Source organism: Adiantum capillus-veneris, chromosome 6, assembly GCF_014529385.1.
Source record: "Adiantum capillus-veneris isolate H3 chromosome 6, ASM1452938v2, whole genome shotgun sequence".
NCBI classification, from domain to species: Eukaryota; Viridiplantae; Streptophyta; class Polypodiopsida; order Polypodiales; family Pteridaceae; genus Adiantum; species Adiantum capillus-veneris.
In genome coordinates, this window is record NC_140936.1 from 132272257 (window position 1) to 132291839 (window position 19583).

At 44.1% G+C, this 19583-nt stretch overlaps 1 protein-coding gene across 1 annotated transcript in view; it reads left to right on the forward strand.

Annotated features, from left to right (window-relative positions):
* The first annotated feature begins 986 nt into the window (after positions 1-986).
* Positions 987-19583, forward strand: part of LOC147456303 (uncharacterized) — a 46364-nt gene continuing 27767 nt past the window's right edge. The window contains exons 1-5 of the mRNA XM_086514822.1: positions 987-1109; positions 1407-1512; positions 1768-1961; positions 2044-2083; positions 2142-3610. Coding sequence (XP_086370948.1) covers positions 1002-1109; positions 1407-1512; positions 1768-1961; positions 2044-2083; positions 2142-3610 — 1917 coding nt within the window. The 5' untranslated portion in view covers positions 987-1001. The remainder of the gene's footprint in view (positions 1110-1406; positions 1513-1767; positions 1962-2043; positions 2084-2141; positions 3611-19583) is intronic.

Genomic DNA, 19583 nt, shown 5'->3' on the forward strand with positions numbered 1-19583 from the left:
GGTCACAATTAATTCATGCTGTAGTTACTCCACCAAGTAAGCATCTCCCTCTTCTCATCTCCTTCCTAACCACACATACACGCACACACTCCCACACAATGCACTCACATATTCATTATCCTCAATAAGGGGGAAGAAAACTATGATAGGATTTTCACATGTGCTCATCTATAGCCCGATGAAAGAAGTGGAAAAATTGAAAGGGAATATCCTAGTGAAATACTGTTTTCATCGAAAGACAAATCTAGATTTAAGTATCAAATACGCTATTCTTAGAATTTTAGCATCATGTTGTGCTAGGGAGTTTCTTACTCAAAGAGATATTACCAATTCAAAACATATGGTAATTTGATATGGTTAACATGCAAGGGTATCATACTGAATACACCATTTAAGGTGTACAAATCTCATACAGTGTGAGTAAGTGGGCAAAAAATTATTTTTTGGCATTTCATTAATGGGTATCTTACTAGACACCCACTCTTGATTGAAATGGAAGAATAGAGGCAATCGCGACAAGCAAGGGAGGGAGCTGCCATGTGGGCGCAAGATGTGATGACTGTGAGCCACATTGTGTGGCACGAGGACAAGAGGAGGGATGGGGTCGCATTGACAGCAGCCTCACTTGCATTTTTTTTTTCTATTGAGCAAGGCAAAAATGGGGATTAGAGTCCGGTGTTGTCCGAGTAGTTAGCTCGTATGATTTTGAATCGTCTACTCGTGGACCTGAGTTCGACAATCTGGATGGAAGGGACTTGACCAGCCATTATTAGAAGAACAGAATCCTCTAGAGGATCTCAAGATTCTAGGTAATATAGAGTGGGACTATAGCTAGTAAAGTTTACATGTAATCCCATTACAAATTTGTAGCTTAAGGTGTATTTGCCCATGGGGATGGGCTCCTATGTGCGCCACGTGGTTCGATGTGCTATATGACACGTTGCATTATTTCTCCCGTGCGTGAAAAACAAGAAATTGAGTTAAATGAGAATAACGATGAAATGAAACGAAATGCAACGCGTTGTTTTGCAAGTGAGTTCTCTTTCTGCATTTCATCTTCTGTTCTACGCTCGCTCCAGAGCAGAAGAGTAGAAGACCTTTTGTGCAAGGTTAGTCTTTCCTGTAAGGGTCTGGAAACTTTCCGTTTATGATTGCCCTAGGCCACAGGAAATTCTAGAAGAGACACAAGCGACCTGTTTCTTGCCACTGTTTTCTGCACATTCAACAGAGATCCCGCTATGCCTATGCACCTAAAGACTCCTTTATGCTGAAATCTTCAAGCAACAATTCCAGCAGGATTTTTATGCATGACAGTAAGGCAGAATGTGGCAATCTCTGTGCCATTTTGTTTGCCCGCTTTCATGTCTTCCTAAAGGCTAAGATGATCACAGTGATGTTTTGAGCAGAAAGGTTTTTCTCCCATTTCTGGCTTATCGGGAAGTCCTGACGAGTCTTTAATTGTGAATGGTCGTCAATATCGCATGCATCAAGGTGTTTGGACAGATTCAGCAGGTTCTAACACAATGACAGCCCTTTGTATTTGCTTCTTGTGAGGGTCCTGTCGATACTGTTGCCCTGCATATTTCCCGAGGCATGCTTGAATAGTGAGAACTTCTTCAAGGTCTTGGTGCTCTAGTGTGATATAGATGATTTTGAGAGGGGAATTTCCACTCTTGTTGCGAGTTGGAAGTAGCCTTCTCACATGTTACTTTACCTCTCTTTAAACTTTTGTTCGTAGTTCTGGGTGATCGCTTTCTCAAAATTCAGACGAAAAAAACAAAAAGGGAATTTTAAGGTTTTTCTCCACAAAAGGCAGAGCATCAGAAGTGCAGGTTGTAATTAATAGGAACTTTTTGGGGTGCCCCAATTTGAATAAGCCCGACACTGATTTTTCTTTGGAGGATCAGCTATTACCTTTTGTAAGGTTTACAGAGTTGGGCTGTCAGGGAAGTCACGCCCAGGTATTTCTTGTTGTGTTACAACCAGTTATATCAGTTTGTCTATGCAAAGAACTAAAATTGAATGTGGTCTTATTTTCACCAGGGTTTAACAGATAATGACATCAAAACTCACATCCCGCATTGTTTGCGCACATAATCCTAACAAAGGTGACTTTGAATTTGGTGGAGTGAGTGTAAAAGGCAGCTCTGAGAAAGTCAGATGGAACACCTTCAGACAAGGGGATATTTGGATCAATGGTCTTTTTCCTGAAGACGATTCTTTGACCAAAAATTGTAACTTCAATCCCATCAGCCTCCAAACTTCTTCAGATTGTTATATCAGTGAGCATTCAGAAGTGGATTGGATATCCAAAGAGATAGCGTACCAAGAACTTATTTGCAATGAGAAAGCTAATTATTGTACTGATGCTGTCTCTGGGAAAACTGAGCCGATCAAAGAAGAACATGACATGGATATCATTTCGACTCTAGCTGCAGTTGCTGCTCTACTCCGGGACTGGTGTGCTTTGGAAGCTGAATTGTCCCAGCCAGTGGTGGATGAACCTATCGAGAGGAATACCGGCTTAGAAAATGTGTATCATGATGAGTGGGTTTGGATCAATGATGATAAGGTCGAGCAAAGAAAGATGAAGAAGGATGTGTCAATGCAGCTCAAGGGGAGCCATTATAATGTCGCATGGGATGATTTTATTCAAGAACGTCTTAGAAGACAGCAAATGCTGTATCATACATATCTCCAGCCCCGACCTGCTTCAATTGAACTTGATTGTGGGAACAAGTTGGCGTCAGATGTTTTAGAGGATTTGTTTGGTTCTCAAAAGTATGTTGACATTGGTTGGTGCTCAGAGGAAAGGGCAGAAGAAGAGTTTTATTCTTTCAAACCATTTCTGCAGCCTGCTGGCAAAACAATTGAAGAACACAATGCATGCATCAGTAATCAATCTCTAGAGGCAGGCAGTACTTTAAATAATAGCTTTGCTGCACAATTTTTTGTCGACATCGATTTTTCGGATCAGCTTGCACATCAATATGCAAGTCAGCATCCAGTTACAAGTAGGTATAGTTTTGGCCGCAAGGGTGATCCTTTCTTTAGTCCAGAGGTTGGGGACATATTTCCAGCAGGCCATACATCTTACTCACAGGTGGAAAATGACTGTATTTTTGGGGGAGGGCTGATTTTGGCAGAGGCCAACAAAGGTGGTTATGTTGATGATGCTGATGCTGGGAAGGTACTACCTGGACATATTCTTGACGATGTAAAATGTAGTCCTAGTACAATTCAAGATCTCGGTTTCACGCATGGAGCATTTTCCAATGTGGATATAAAAAATGAGACAGAAAATGACACAAATGTAGTTGAGCTTGTGCATGAAGCAATGCCTTTTGTGCTTCCTTACGTATGCCTACAAGAACTTTTAGCCATGGAAGAAGTTTGTAAATCTTTGAGAGATTGGATCAGAAATGACCTTTTGCTATGGCAACAATTGCATGTGGAGCCTCCTTTAAGCAAAAATTTCACTGACAACGTTTTTCTCGAACTAGCATCAAGAGCAAAGGGACAACTTCGGTGCCTTAATCTGGTGGATTGCACTAAGGTGACAGAGGCAGCTGTGGAGCAAGTTGTTTTCTCAAATCCAAGGATTGCAAAGGTATTCTTCTTGCTATGGAGAGAGAAATGAAAATGAAATGTTATATTAAATGTCTCTAAAAGGCCAAAATGACCTATGAGACTAATCTGATACAATTTTGGTGGATCTAATACAATGTCTAGGTACAAAATAAAATGAAGTAAAGTGAAAAACTAAAATCTTAACTGCCAGATGTGAACTAAGCACAGAGAGAGAGAGAGAGAGAGAGAGAGAGAGAGAGAGAGAGAGAGAGAGAGAGAGAGAGAGAGAGAGAGAGAGAGAGAGAGAGAGAGAGATTATATTAAAGTTATTGAGAGGCCAACTTAACCTATAGGTCTGATCAAATAAATCTTGGTTACATCTTTTGGCATCCATATAATAAATGCATATAAAAACAAAATGTGTATGAAAACAGAATGCTTTTGAAAATTTCCTTTACGACTCCTAAGAGTTATAGCTCCAATGCGGTTTCAACACATGAAACGAGGAGGAGCTAATCTGGATAGGCTATGTGTTCAGTCCTTGGGGAGTGGGGTACGGAACTCCGCAATGATTGCTTTGCCTCCTTCGTAGACTGTCCGCTTGCCGTTCTTCCTTGGTTATTTTACATTGGCCAATACCTTGGGTCTTTTCTTTAGGTGCAACGATGTCACCTTGTCTGCTATCTACACCTTTTGTCCCTTGCTTCATTACTATTACTACGTCAAATTTATCCATGTATGTGAACTTTACTTGTGTACCTTCCATATGATGGGAGTAGGGGTGTCCTAGAGTCCTAGGTCCACAAACAGGACTGTCGTACTAACTTGTGCTTTGAGGACATTTATGTCCAAGAGGAAGTCATCCCTAATTTCCTCTGCAATGTCCGTCCTATGTGAGCCTAGGGGGAGTCCAATAGAGAGAAAAGACAGCAGTTATTCTCTTTGTACATTAGAGAGAGAAAATCAGCCTTAGAGAGAGAGTTGTCAGATTTTAGAGAGAAAATCAATAGATCCTAGAGAGAGAATTTTGTCAGAAGAGAGACCAGTCCCAATTGCTAGAGAGAGAAAATTGCAATTTCTAAAGAAAGAAACGTTCTAAAGTATTAGAATGGTAAAATTCAAGTTTAGAGAGAAAATGAGCTCCCTATAGAGAGAGAAGGAAGTATTTAGAGTCATTGCGCGGCTTGGAAGATTCTTGCCAGATATTGGTAGGGACCACCTTTTTAGAGAGAGTGTTTGGTTGGAAATATGCACTGATTAGTAGCTTGTCCAGTCTAGACTCAAAAATGCTAATCCTAAAACGTGTCACATACCTACGACCTTGTAAAATCAACGCAATCGTCCTCAATTGCGGGTGCTTAAGAGAGAAGGGTTAGGTTTTTAATCCTAACACCTTTTGGGCCACTCGGATGAGTTCTGTAAGTTGGCAAAACTTCTTTTGCCTCTTTCGCTAGGGTTTAGGCCCCCTTTCTTCCGGCCTCTGTCCTTTAGGCCATGCCATGTCATCCCTTTGTGACAGAAACCATAAGGACTCCAAGCATTGTATCCTAGGGGAGGTTGTCGCAACGATGGTGGAAGAGGCGGTTGCATCGGGTACACATCAGGTGATTGAACCATGTTCTTTAAAACTCTCCCGATCGGAAGCAAGGACTGAGTAGGTTGTTCGTTAGAAGCCCTTGTGCTTTTTGGTTCCGAAGGAGGAGGAATAGCATGAGGCATCAGAGGGGGCAACATGTAATTCGAGTACTGTTGAAAGCTTTGCAGAATCAAGAGGTTCTATTGAGGATGCCTTGAGAGTATGTCGTGGTTTTCTTTAAGGAGGACTTGCAGATACTTCGTAGAATCGAGAAATGCCATCTTGCTATGTCTATTCTTGGGAGGATTGATATGCTTTCAGAAAAGCACGCGTCCAAAGCTCTGACACCACTGAAATGGGATGGGCACCACATGCCAACTACAAGAACAGACCTTAATGGACGCCTAGCACCTCAAACCACGAGAGAGAGAGAGAGAGAGAGAGAGAGAGAGAGAGAGAGAGAGAGAGAGAGAGAGAGAGAGAGAGAGAGAGAGAGAGAGAGAGAGAGAGAGTGGCGGAGTTCCACTCCCTGTCTACAATGGCCCCAAACGATGGTGCTCTTTTTGGTAATTCTTATATTTCTCTGACAAAGTACAACTTTGTGGCCTCTCCCTGCGGTAGAATGCTCGAGAGAGAGCCCAAAGGGCTTATTTAAAGGCCCATCCAAAAGCAGTTACATGAAAAGCAAGTGATCTAAAAGCATTTGGTCCAAAAGCACCTGCCTAGAGGGCCGTCCGTACAACATTGCCAAGCTAGCAAGTCCCTCCGCAAATTGCGGGCTAGTCCGTACGGATCAACCACGTCATTAGCTCTACGCAATGTGTGTTGTGTGTATGTGAGTTCTGCTTTATTTTAGGGTTTAGGTGTAATCAATTCCGGCTAGTGATCGGACGGAAAGTCAAAATCTACACACTTGGCAACATTTTTAGTACTTCAAACAACTTAAATAACAAAGAGAAATTTTGAGCCAAGACACGTTGGCCCCAAAGACTGGCGCCCCTTTTGGTATTTCTTTATTATAGATTCGCAAAGGTACAACTCCCGTTGGGTCCAAATCTTCGAGTTTTGTATTCAGATGCCCCAAAGACTTGCCCATGGGGCACTCATGAAGAGTAGAAGGGATGCTAAAACAGAGCCTTAAAAGCGTAAGTTCTAAAAACATCGGGTTCCAAAAGAATCTTCTCCAAAAAGCTCGCGCTAAAACTGCCCAAAATGAGCGAGCGTGATTTGTGGAAATCCGGACAGCTTGCCACGTGTCATCCTCAACGCAAATCACGGAAAAATATGTACAACTGTCATGTCATCAATCATCCTAATTTGTGGATGTCTGTACAATTGCTGCCACGTCACTAACTATCACAAACCCCTCTCTTAGAGAAGATTAATCGTCCTCGATTAAGCCTGCAAAACAGCTATAGGACAAACTTTCTTCAGTAGACACGGACTCTTAAGTACCTATGTACTAGAGTCCACAACGTAAATTCATTGAACATGCAGTTCACAAATCACAGACTTGGTTCACACCGAACATTGTGTTTTACTCATTCAGTCTAGTCATCTCATTTGTCCAGCAGTTTGACGCACCTAGATCCTCGTGACATGTGTAGCCATCTTATCCCTCCTGAACTTTTGATGCGCTCACCACAATATCTAGTCATCTTATTCATATGGGAATCTTGATGCACTAGAATCTCATTCCGTCATTCAACATTTCTCATTCATTATCATCATTCATCCAAATTTGAAAACAAATTTCATGATTCTTATCTTGAATCGAAAAGCTATCGGATTTATTCCCGAGCTGCCGTCGCTCCCAATTGCTTTCTTATGCAAATTCCTCGATTTCACCTGTAAAACAGGCAAAATTTCAAGCTAATGGTTCATCTCGTTGCAGAGGAGTAGATGTCCATCTTCATGCTTCCAAATGCTTGCAGATGCGTCTTCCTCGCTCCTATTACCTATTATTTGTACACAAATAACAAGATCTTCCAAAGACATTAACTTCACGCTTGTTGAAATTTTCTGCACAGAAATCCTAGTTTTTTGCTGAAAACCCTAATTTTTAAAAATTGTTGAAATCAAAATTCGTTTGCGTCAATGCGTAGAGCTTGTTGAGAGGGTCAATTTTGCCTTGTGCTGCATATCCAAATTGAAACCGGCCCGTGGGGTGGTAGGCTTTGGCTTTCACCCGAAATTCTTTACTTTAGACACACACACAACACGTTGCAAAGATAACCTGCAACGGGAATTAACACTTAAGCCCACACACGGCTGGGAAGCTAGAATGCTCCGAGCAAACGCCGACAACCTGTAAGCCCCAAAATTGGCGCCCCTTTCGGTATTTCTTATACTTTGAGAGGGTAAATTACAAAGTAGAGTCTTGGAAATTCTTTAACTGTATCGAGCTAGATACCACCTATTTTGGCCAAATTTTGGCAGCATAACAGCCCCAAAACTTGTGCGAAACCTATTCCCCTGCTGGAACTCACTTCCACTGGCATAAACCCTCTCCAAAAACAGTAAATTCAGCTCACTGTATTTATTGGTTTTTGCCATGTTTTCAGGCCTAAACAGTCCCCGAACTGTCCTATGTCAGTGGGGCACTGTTCCCAATGGTTCTGGCGTCCGTATGGCTGAAAAACAGTCAAAATACAGCGCATAACCAGCACTAAAATTTCACCTGTACGGTGAGGTTATCACCCTCACCGATGCCTGCTTTTGGAGTAGCAGTTAGCTACTCCTGTTCCTCCTCAAGGAGGCTCTTGCCTCAACACAAAAACATGAAACCACACAACTGTACATCAGTCAAATGAAGAGCCCTCTTGTAGGGCATCACATAACTGCACGTAGGGGGGAGATAACAGTGTATAGTGTGCAGGTCATCAGTCCTAGCACCACACTGTACATAGAATGGAAAGAAAGCACTCCATAGCTCTTAACTTGTGACAGTTCTTCCAAAATGAGGCCTTCGAGCTACAAATTCAGCGCCATTTCTTCATGCATGAGGAAAGTGCATAGAAATGTGCCACTTGGCGCGATTACAAGCATTTTCCGGTTTCGGGGCCGCCACGTAAAAATCTCTTGACTGGTTGCCCAGTTGACTTCGCGGCAGAGTTGTAAAATGTTCCCCATTGTCATTCCGAAGGTAATGACACGAACGCATTTCACGGCCCAAAATAGCAGTTCCCTAATTTTTAGGAGATGCTTCCGTTGGGCTCCCATTGGTCTTCTGACCATCTATCCTCATTGGGACCGCATCCAAAAGTGCAATGTGGCCCGACTGTCAGATACTTTCTGTTGGTGATCCCACCTTGACTTTATGCCTTTATTGAGTTCACTTTCTAGTATCCACCAGCTTGCTAAGTGCGACGGGGGGACCTACATGACCTTGGATTGAGCCTAGATATCCCCTTACTGTACAAATTCCATTGCCGACCAACTTCCTGTTCACATTGGCCATACAACGTGTGACCATTTGCAACTTCAAAAAGAGGTTCTTTCAAATAAAACAAAAATCATTGGAAAGAAACCAACAACTAAGGTTAGCAATTGCCACGTCCTTTTGACCTAGTTAACAGTTGCCACGTCCTAGTGACATACCCGCCTCTTGAAATCGCAAACATCCTCGATTGCATACCATAAATACACGCCACTGATGATCTTGTGTTGTTAGCACTCTTTTATCATGGCATGTATCCGCAAGAAAAGTCGTAACACATAGATACAAATGACTTAATGAGACCTTCATACTTTTGTCATTCCATCTATTACATTGAATTCATATGTACATTTCATGTGCTAGCCCTATCATTACCCCTCCTCTGCACACGTTGGGTTGGAGCATAAGTAGGTTGTAACCCAAAGGCTTCAAGGTAAAGTTGCAATACATTTGGTGACTCTGACAATTCATGCTCTTTGCATCCATAGGCGGATAGTTCTTGAATTTCACCAAGTAGCGTCTTGCAACCTGTCCTTTAACTGTTTTGTCCTTATGTGCCAAAACTTGCTCAAGTACTATGATCTCATCAAGTTTCTCAACTTCTGGTTGATCGTCATCTGGCATATCTTCTGGCACATCACCCATGAAGGGTTTTAGAAGACTCACGTGAAAGGCATTATGAATCTTGTCACGTGACACATCCAACCCTATGTCTCCGTGGACAAGCTACAACACGACAAGGGTTCGGTCAGTCTAGTCAGTCTAGATTTAGAAGTGATCTCGCACTTTTGTGAGTCTGTTCTCAGACCGCGCATGTCCAGTCACTTAGTGTAGATGCATATCCTCTGGTTGCACACAACAAGATCATAAGCATTCCCATCAGAATCCTTCAGGGGAATTTTCCAGTGCATTTAGCCTATTTTCCCTATTTTTGACATTTTTCACTTATTATTTTTAACTGACTTTTGTTGGAAAGTAGGTAGGGCAAATTGAGTAAGTTTGTATATAAGCAAACCTAGGCTAGCACTAATTGGCAGAAGAGGCAGCAAGAGCTCCATCGCTCAACAGGCAACTTCTTAGCAAGAACCTTGGTGGCGGTTTCTCTTCCAAGCAAAGGCTCTCTCCCCTAGCGTTTTTCATCAAGTATCATTGCCAGCAGATCTCAGCCTCTAGCATTTTCCAGATTGCAGCCCTATTGTTTTTTGGAGCCCAGATCGCCCTCCCTTGTGCATGGCGTTTTCAGCATTAGCATCAGTAGTTTCCAGCAGATAAGCTCCGACAGTCTAAGCCATAAAGATCCGCCATAAAGACCAGCAAGGGCAGCGTTTTTTGTTGCTAATTGGACTATTTTCTTATTTTTAATGATTAAATCTCTTTTTTTAGGATATTTTATTATGTGCACTAAGAACTGTTAAAAAGATTGTAGCTACAGGAACTGCCATCAGGAACGGACAACTCTGATGTGTCATTTGATGGGTGACGGTAAACATCGCGAAGGAGTTTCCGTAAGTTCGGTGGAAAGGGCCGGGTTACGAGTGCCTCTGATGTGTCACATGATGGGTGACGGGTGCATCAGTAAGGGGGCATCCCGTAGGCTAAGGAGGAAATCCGAACTGAGTAAGAAAATACGCGCAAGAACGCAAGCACAAGAATAAAGATGGGTTCAATGAAGCTTTTTACGAAAAGCAGGAACAGTCGCGAGAGGACAGATGTTTTCCCGCGAGGAGTCTGTGTCTGCATTGCATTTGTGTCGTGTCCTGCACCCGGGGACGCCTGGAATGTGTCCGTGTAGCATTGTTTCACTAATTGAGTGAGTTTTTAAAGTTTGAACAGGTTCACACTTTATTTTATAAAGTGACCGGCACTTTTAAGTGACCAGCCCCTTTATTAATAAAATAAAGCAGGCAAGGCTCTTATAGAAAAAGCCAGCGCTAAAACCAACGCAAGGGGGGCTGAATTGCGATCTCTCTCTCTCTCCTCTCTCTAGAAAACGCGATTTTCTCTCTCCTCTCTCTAGGAGCGCCAAGCTCTGTTTTTGGACCCCTATTCTTGTCGGGTGTCAGACCCTATAGAAGGGTAGCCAGCGTTTCAGTTTGAAAGGGCCGGAATCAGCAGGAAGTGCAAGCGCTGGGATTCTGGAGCAGAGACTGGCGACGGAATTTGCAAGTGCTCGCGTGACGACCGAGTACGGAGGTTGATTCTCCGAGCAAGGAGCGACAGGTATAAGGTGTTGATACGCATTGAGAATTGCTGCTTTGTGTGGTTTGTTTTGCAGGAATCTCCCGTCTCACGGGAAGGCCCTTCACGGGAAGTACGGCTTCTCGCCTAAGTCTCTCACGGGAAGGAACGGCCTTGTGCCCAAGCCCTTTACGGGAAAGCACGACCTTCGGGTCTAAGACTACAGAACGGAGGGGTTTCCTCGGGTTCTCGTGCTTGTATAAGAATTCTCCCTGAATAAAAGAATACTCTTAAGGGGGGGGGTCCAGCCTATCTTCTGGTCCCCAATACTGTGTCGATCTTCTCCCTTCTCTCATGTTTTCAAAGAATTATAATTTTTAGATTTTCTAAGTGCTCGTGTACGCTCCCGTTTTGTGACAGTGGTATCAGAGCTCGGACTCCTCTCTTTCTCTGCAAAGAAGGACGATTCCGGGAAGAACGGGAAGAACCATGTCGAGCCAAGGGAGAAGCGTTGAAGAGGAACTTCAACAAGTGCAAGCTCAGCTTGCGGAGTTGCAACAAATTTTACTGTTGCCGGACGTCCAAAAGCTTTTGGGCGGAATGAAGAAAACGAATGGAACTGATGCAGCCAAGCATCCAGACAACACTATTGGCGTGAGACCACAGGAGGCAAGAGAAGAAGCACGTGCCGAGGTGCACAAAGGATCGTCGGATCGGAATGAACGGCCTACTTCAAGGAAAGGCCAGGAAATAGCGCTCTCTCTGCTAGACGAGAGCAAGGACATCTCTATCTCATCTCCATCTTACTCTCCTGATTATACTTCTACTTCTCGATCATCTCGTCAGAAGAAGGAAGCAGCTACTACTGCCACTACCATACATCAACCTAAAGATAAGCCTCGATTCAAGAAGCAAGGTCGCAAGTCTCAACATCGCATGAGAGTCTTCAAATCAGGCGACAAGGACATCAAGTTCGAAACCTACAACGGACGGAGAGACATCTCCAAAGCACTGTCCTTCATCAGACAGTTTGAAGTCGCCTTTACCAATGGGCACTTCACAGAAAAATCCAAATTACGCCATGTGGGGATATGCACCTCAAGGAAACGGCAAGTAATTGGTGGTTAGCCAAGATTCTGGAAGGTTCTCAGGCCAGAACTTGGGAGAGCTTCAAATCTGAATTTTATGAACAATTTCTTCCGCCTGACTTCGAGCAGGACATACGGAAGGAATGGGATTGGCTTGCCCAGAAGGAACATGAAAGAGTAACGACTTATGTGGACAAGTATTGGTCGGTTCTTTTGAAGGTCACTCCCTTCATGAAGATTGCCGACGAGGAAAAGAAAAGAAAAGTCGAAGCGGGTCTCCAATTGCAGCTTCGAAAGAGTATGAAGGTGTATCCGCATGATACTCTTCAGAGGATGATGGAGTCAGCAATCATTGCTGAGGATTTGCACTCAACTGGGACGCCCAGAAAGATGGAGCATAGCACTTACTGTGCAAGACAAAGAGGGGTCTACGATGACCAAGGGGGCCAAGGAAGAAAACGTCCTCCATTTAGAGACGATGATCATTCTAAGAAGCCAGAGGGCACTGGCAAGCGAACTAAGTACCTTTCTCCTACTCAACTTCAAACTTTCAGAGAGGAAGGAAGATGCTTCTACTGTGGCGAGAAAGGACATATAAAACCGGACTGCCCGCTAAAGCAGCAACGGCAAGAGCAAGCCTCTACGAGGCAAGAGAAAGCAAGGAAGGAACCCGCACCACCAAGCTCGAACTCAATTCCAGATGTTCAAGGAAACACAGAAATGGAGAAAGGGAAGTGTCAACTTCTGAAGGGCTGGGGGTCTTTGAACAACCAGCTAGTACTGATTCTTTATGATCCAGGATCCACGGATAACTTCATCTCCCTGGATACTGCAGAACGTTTGTGCCTTACACCGACTCAGCTTGGCACACTGGTTACATCCGGATCGGCATTCGAGGGGTTGACAACCAATGCAACTCCCGTGCAAGGACAGCTCAATCTTCGGATTGGCGAGTACAAGGACCGCGAATCATTTTTGATGGCACCCATCGAGGGATGTGATATCATCTTGGGTATGCCATGGCACTTTCACATGACACCCATTCCCGATTATGTGGAAAAGACCCTCACTTTCGATCATGGGGTTAAGAAAATAAAGATTCAAGCTGATGCAGGAGATTGGCAGTTCCCAATTGTAAGCCATATCTCCATTAAGAAAGAAATGAAGAAGTGTGTTTCTGCTTACTTGATTTTTGCAAAGGATAAAAGTAGTAGGGACTCTCTCTCTAGTCTGGAAATTAAGTGTCTTCAATTTATTGAAAAGTACAAGGATTGTTTCACGAAAACACTTCCTGATGAACTCTCTCCGGTACGCCCGGAAGATCACCGCATAGATCTCATACCGGGTAGCTCGCCTCCCAATCAACCCCCTTATCGGGTAAGTCTTGCTCAGCAAGAGGAAATTTTGAAGCAAGTCAACGAGCTTCTAGAGAAAGGGTTAGTACGGCCCAGTGCTTCACCCTACTGCTCTCCAGTTCTACTGGTGCAGAAGAAAGATGGCACGTTTCGAATGTGCATAGACTATCGGTCTTTAAACAAGATCACAATCAAGAATCGCTTTCCGATCCCTCGGATTGATGATATACTTGATAAGTTGCAGGGTGCAAGTGTCTTTAGTCGCATAGACTTAAAGAGTGGGTATCATTAGATACGGATTGCCCCTGAGGATGTCCATAAGACTGCTTTCCGCACAACCTTTGGACTATATGAATTCTTGGTAATGCCATTCGGCTTGACCAATGCTCCTGCGACGTTCAATCGCATGATGGACCGCATTTTCAGCCCGTATCGAGCTTTTATGGGAGTATTCTTTGACGACATACTCATCTTCTCTAAGTCAGAAGAGGAACATCGAAAGCACTTGGACTTAGTGTTTCAAGCATTGCGAAAGCATGAGTTTCATGTGAATGCAAAGAAGAGCGAGTTCTTTCTCTCTGAGATACACTATCTCGGCCATATAGTCTTCCACAATAAAGTGAGTATGGATCTTGCCAAGATCCGAGTGGTAGAAGATTGGCCTATTCCCACTACGGTACATGATGTACGTAGCTTTCTGGGATTATGTTCATATTATCGAAGGTTTGTCAGAGGATTTGCTCATGTAGCAGGACCACTTCATGATTTGACAAAGAAGAAGATTCCTTTCAGATGGGGATCGAGACAACAAGGAGCTTTTGATCGGCTCAAGTACTTGCTAAGCCATGGACCTATTTTAATAGTGCCTGACTTAAGGAAACCATTTGAGGTTCACTGCGATGCTTCAGGTGATTGCATCGGAGCAGTGTTAAACCAAGAAGGCCATGCAGTGGCTTATGAAAGCATACGGCTTAAGGATGCAGAGTTGCATGCATCAATCTACGAAAGGAACTCACGGCTGTGATTCACACCTTATCCAACTGGAAGCACTATCTTTTACGAGCGGATTTTGTGATCAAGACTGATCACCAGAGTTTGCGGTGTTTTCTTACGCAAAGGAAACTATTTGAGAAGCAGATGAGATGGGCAAACTTTTTGTCCATGTTTCACTTCCAGATCCTTCACACGGCTGGGAGTGAGAATGTGGTCGCAGACGCATTGTCTAGGCGGCCAAGGGTGAACGCTATCACTTCAGTGTATCACCAAGAATTAGAAGCACTACCGGATTTATATCCGAATGATCGAGACTTCTCCACCATTTGGGGAAAGCTACATCGTGGAGAGAATGAGTTTCCCTATTCCATTCGGGACGGTTATCTCTACCACCATTAGGCCATATATGTGGCGGAACGATTAAGAAAGAAGATCATGGATGAAGCACACGCTTCACCTTATGCGGGTCATCGGGGTATTCTCCCTACGACCTTAGCAATGGAAAGATATTTCTTTTGGCCTAGCCTTAAAATTGACATTGATAAGTATGTCAGGGAATGCTTGGTTTGCCAAAAAGTGAAGTATGATCGGCATAAGACGGTTGGGTTGCTACAACCTTTGCCTGTGCCTAATGAACCTTGGGAAAGTATTGCCATGGACTTCATCATGGACCTCCCTAGAACTCAGACTGGAAATGACGCGATCTGGAACATTGTGGACAGGTTTAGCAACCAAGCACACTTTATACCAGTCAAGAAAACGATCAAAGCAGATCATATGGCTAGGTCTTCCTGGCACAGATCTTTAAGCATCATGGAATGCCTAAGTCAATTGTGAGTGATCGAGATCCTCGCATGACAGGATATTTTTGGCGTGCCTTGATGGATAATCTTGGTACAAAGCTGAATTTTTCATCTGCCTACCATCCTCAAACGGACGGGCAGAGTGAGATATCCAATTCCACAGTATTGGATATGTTAAAAGCTTATGTGTCAGACCGGCAATCTGATTGGGAGAAATATTTGCCTCTTGTCGAGTATGCGTATAACAATACCATACACTCATCGACGGGGAAAGCACCTTTTGAGATTCTCTATGGTAAGCCTTTGCTTCCACCCATCCTTTTAACTAAGGATAAGATCTTTGCAGCAGATGAATTTGTCCGGGATTTGGACACCGCCTACGGGCAAGTTAGGAGAGCTATTCTACGCTCTCAAGAAAAGCATAAGAAAGCTGCAGACAAGCACAGAAGGAATCTAGACTTAACAGTCGGACAGTTAGTCTTACTCAAGTTTGAGAAGGCAAGACTTAAGAAACAAGCGTCTCATAAGGGGAAAGTGGTAAAACTTTCTACCCGTTATTATGGGCCGTTTAAGATTACTGAGCGAGTGAATGATGTCGCTTTCTGATTAGAGCTACCGCCTAATTGGAAGATCCATAATGCTTTCCATGTGAGATTACTCCGGCCGTATGTGGGACCGCCTTCGAGCCAGCCTAGCGCTGAGGAACCTCCTGAGGATGAGGAAACAGAAGAAATACTCCAACCGGAGCAGATAGTAAGTCATCAGGAGCGGTCTCTCAAATCCGGAAAGATAACACGGAAGTATTTGGTTAAGTTTAAGAACTATTCGAATCTAGATGCTCAGTGGATGACGGAGGAGGAATTAGCAGCTTATACTGGAGGTATATGTCCAAGCACTGCAGTTGAGGTCAACTGTTTAGAAGCCAGAGGGATGTTGCTAATTGGACTATTTTCTTATTTTTAATGATTAAATCTCTTTTTTTAGGATATTTTATTATGTGCACTAAGAACTGTTAAAAAGATTGTAGCTACAGGAACTGCCATCAGGAACGGACAACTCTGATGTGTCATTTGATGGGTGACGGTAAACATCGCGAAGGAGTTTCCGTAAGTTCGGTGGAAAGGGCTGGGTTACGAGTGCCTCTGATGCGTCACATGATGGGTGACGGGTGCATCAATAAGGGGGCATCCCGTAGGCTAAGGAGGAAATCCGAACTGAGTAAGAAAATACGCGTAAGAACGCAAGCACAAGAATAAAGATGGGTTCAATGAAGCTTTTTACGAAAAGTAGGAACAGTCGCGGGAGGACAGATGTTTTTCCGCGAGGAGTCTGTGTCTGCATTGCATCTGTGTCGTGTCCTACACCCGGGGACGCCTGGAATGTGTCCGTGTAGCATTGTTTTCACTAACTGAGTGAGGTTTTAAAGTTTGAAGAGGTTCACACTTTATTTTATAAAGTGACCAGCCCCTTTATTAATAAAATAAAGCAGGCAAGGCTCTTATAGAAAAAGCCAGCGCTAAAACCAACGCAGGGGGGGCTGAATTGCGATCTCTCTCTCTCTCTCTCTCTCTCTCCTCTCTCTAGAAAACACGATTTTCTCTCTCCTCTCTCTAGGAGCGCCAAGCTCTGATTTTGGACCCCTATTCCTGCCGGGTGTCAGACCCTATAGAAGGGTAGCCAGCGTTTCATTTTGAAAGGGCCGGAAGGAGCAGGAAGTGCAAGCGCTGGGATTCTGGAGCAGAGACTGGCGACGGAATTTGCAAGTGCTTGCGTGACGACCGAGTACGGAGGTTGATTCTCCGAGCAAGGAGCGACAGGTATAAGGTGTTGATACGCATTGAGAATTGTTGCTTTGTGTGGTTTGTTTTGCAGGAATCTCTCGTCTCACGGGAAGGCCCTTCACGGGAAGTACGGCTTCACGCCTAAGTCCCTTACGGGAAGGAACGGCCTTGTGCCCAAGCCCTTTACGGGAAAGCACAACCTTCGGGTCTAAGACTACAGAACGGAGGGGTTTCCTCGGGTTCTCGTGCTTGTATAAGAATTCTCCCTGAATAAAAGAATACTCTTAACGGGGGGGGGGGGGGACGAGCCCATCTTCTTGTCCCCAATACTGTGTCGATCTTCTCCCTTCTCTCATGTTTTCAAAGAATTATGTGTGCGTGGATAAGCTACAACATAACAGGGTTCAGTCAGTTCAGTCAAGTCTAGATCAGCAGTGATCTGGCATTGTGAGTCTATTCGTAGACCGTGCATGCCCAGTCACTTAGCATAGATGCATATCCTCTGGTTGCACACAGCATGATCATCAGTATTCCCTTTAGAATCCATCAAATTCAGTCAGGGGAAGTTTCCAGTGCATTTAGCCTATTTTCCCTATTTTTGGTATTTTCACTTATTATTTTTAAGCGACTTTCCAACAAAAGTATGTAGGGCAATTTTGCTAAGTTAATATATAAGCAAACCCCAGTTAGCACTTTCTGGGAGAACAGGCAGCAGGAGCTTCCCGCTCAACAGGCACCTTCTCAGCAGAACCCAGCAAGAATCCTTGGCGTTTTCCATTGCCGTCATCGCCAACACCCTCAAGCACCTAGCGTTTTCTGTCTTGACAGTTTCCGCATCAGTAGCAGTACCCAGATCCCTGGCGTTTCCATCCCTTGCATGATCGCCATCATCTCCCAGTCCCCTAGCGGTTGCAGATACACCCAATCGCCAGCAAAAGCATCAGTTTTGCTAGCGTTTTACAATCTCAGCCCATCAGCGTTTTTGTTCATCAAGGCCAGTGTTTTTACTAACGCTCAGCAAGCATCAGCGTTTTTGGTTCTTCAGCCTCAGCGACATCAGGACAGCAGCGTTTTCAGCCTACAGCAGAGCATTAGAATCAACCCCAATTGGTTGTAGAAGAACCACGATTTTCAGCCATAAAAACGCAGCCAAAACAGTCAATTTCAGCCACCGAAACAGTCCCGAAATGCAGCAGATAGAAGACCACAGAATTCAGCCCTAAAGTCATCATCGTCGTCATCGACATAGTCCCCGTTTGCATCAGTCCATGCCTCATCATTGTACATCTTTGTGCAATCAAAAGTAGACCACTCTCGCCAACAAGAGTGGCGCCTTCGCAGGAGGGTTTTACAACCTCTCGGGTGTCGTATCTCTTTACTCTCCTTCTCTCAGTCTCATACACTTGCACACACAATATCCACTCACTTTGTTCGTGATCATAGCACTCTCCATAAAGACGGAAGGCTCTCTCCTTCCCTAAGAACTAAAAGGATTTTTGAGCAAAATAAAGATCACTAATCTTGAGAAATACAACATTCATTCCGCTGCACCTAAGATTGGGCATGTCCATTGTGTTTTTCCATTTGCCACAGTTGATTGCTCTAGATCATAAGAGAAAGATTCGATCTCATTGTTTGCATGTGTTTGATGAACGGCTTGTCACTCCGTCTATTTGTTCATCTACATTGCATACACAGTCTTTAGAGAAGACAATATTTTTTTCCTTCACTTTACATGGAATGGGTATGTTCATGGTTTTGTGTTGGAAGTGGTTTCAGGAATTTTCAGCCATGGAGATTCTTGAAGATGAAAAGAGCAGGACTCTAGACGAAGTTGAAACATCGAAGGAGCCACGGAAGACTTTGAGTCGCTTTCGGCGCGGCCCAAAGAAGCAAGCGCTGCATACCTTTATGAAGTTCAAGTACCGCACGACCCACATAGCAGAGTGGGCTGGCGAAGAATCCCTTCCAAGATTCCGGATGCTATTGGCGATCTCCCTCGACGCCATACAGTTCGGTACCAGTACCTCACTTTGAAAAGGAAGGGATGTCACGTGACACATCCAACCCTATGTGTTCGTGGACAAGCTACGCATAACAGGGTTCAGTCAGTTCAGTCAAGTCTAGATTAGCAGTGATCTGGCACTTTTGTGAGTCTATTCGTAGACCATGCATGCCCAGTCACTTAGCATAGATCTGGTTGCACAGAGCATGATCATCAGTATTCCCTTTAGAATCCATCAAATTCAGTCAGGGGAATTTTCCAGTGCATTTAGCCTATTTTCCCTATTTTTGGTATTTTCACTTATTATTTTTAAGCGACTTTCCAACAAAAGTATGTAGGGCAATTTTGCTAAGTTAATATATAAGCAAACCCAAGTTAGCACTTTCTGGCAGAAGAGGCAGAAGGAGCTTCCCGCTCAACAGGCACCTTCTCAGCAGAACCTAGCAAGAATCCTTGGCGTTTTCCATTGCCGTCATCGCCAACACCCTCAAGCACCTAGCGTTTTCTGTCTTGACAGTTTCCGCATCAGTAGCGGAACCAGATCCTTGGCGTTTCCATCCCTTGCATGATCGCCATCATCTCCCAGTCCCCTAGCGGTTGCAGATACACCCAATCGCCAGCAAAAGCATCAGTTTTGCTAGCGTTTTACAATCTCAGCCCATCAGCGTTTTTGTTCATCAAGGCCAGCGTTTTTACTAACGCTCAGCAAGCATCAGCGTTTTTGGTTCTTCAGCCTCAGCGACATCAGTACAGCAGCGTTTTCAGCCTATAGCAGAGCATTAGAATCAACCCCAG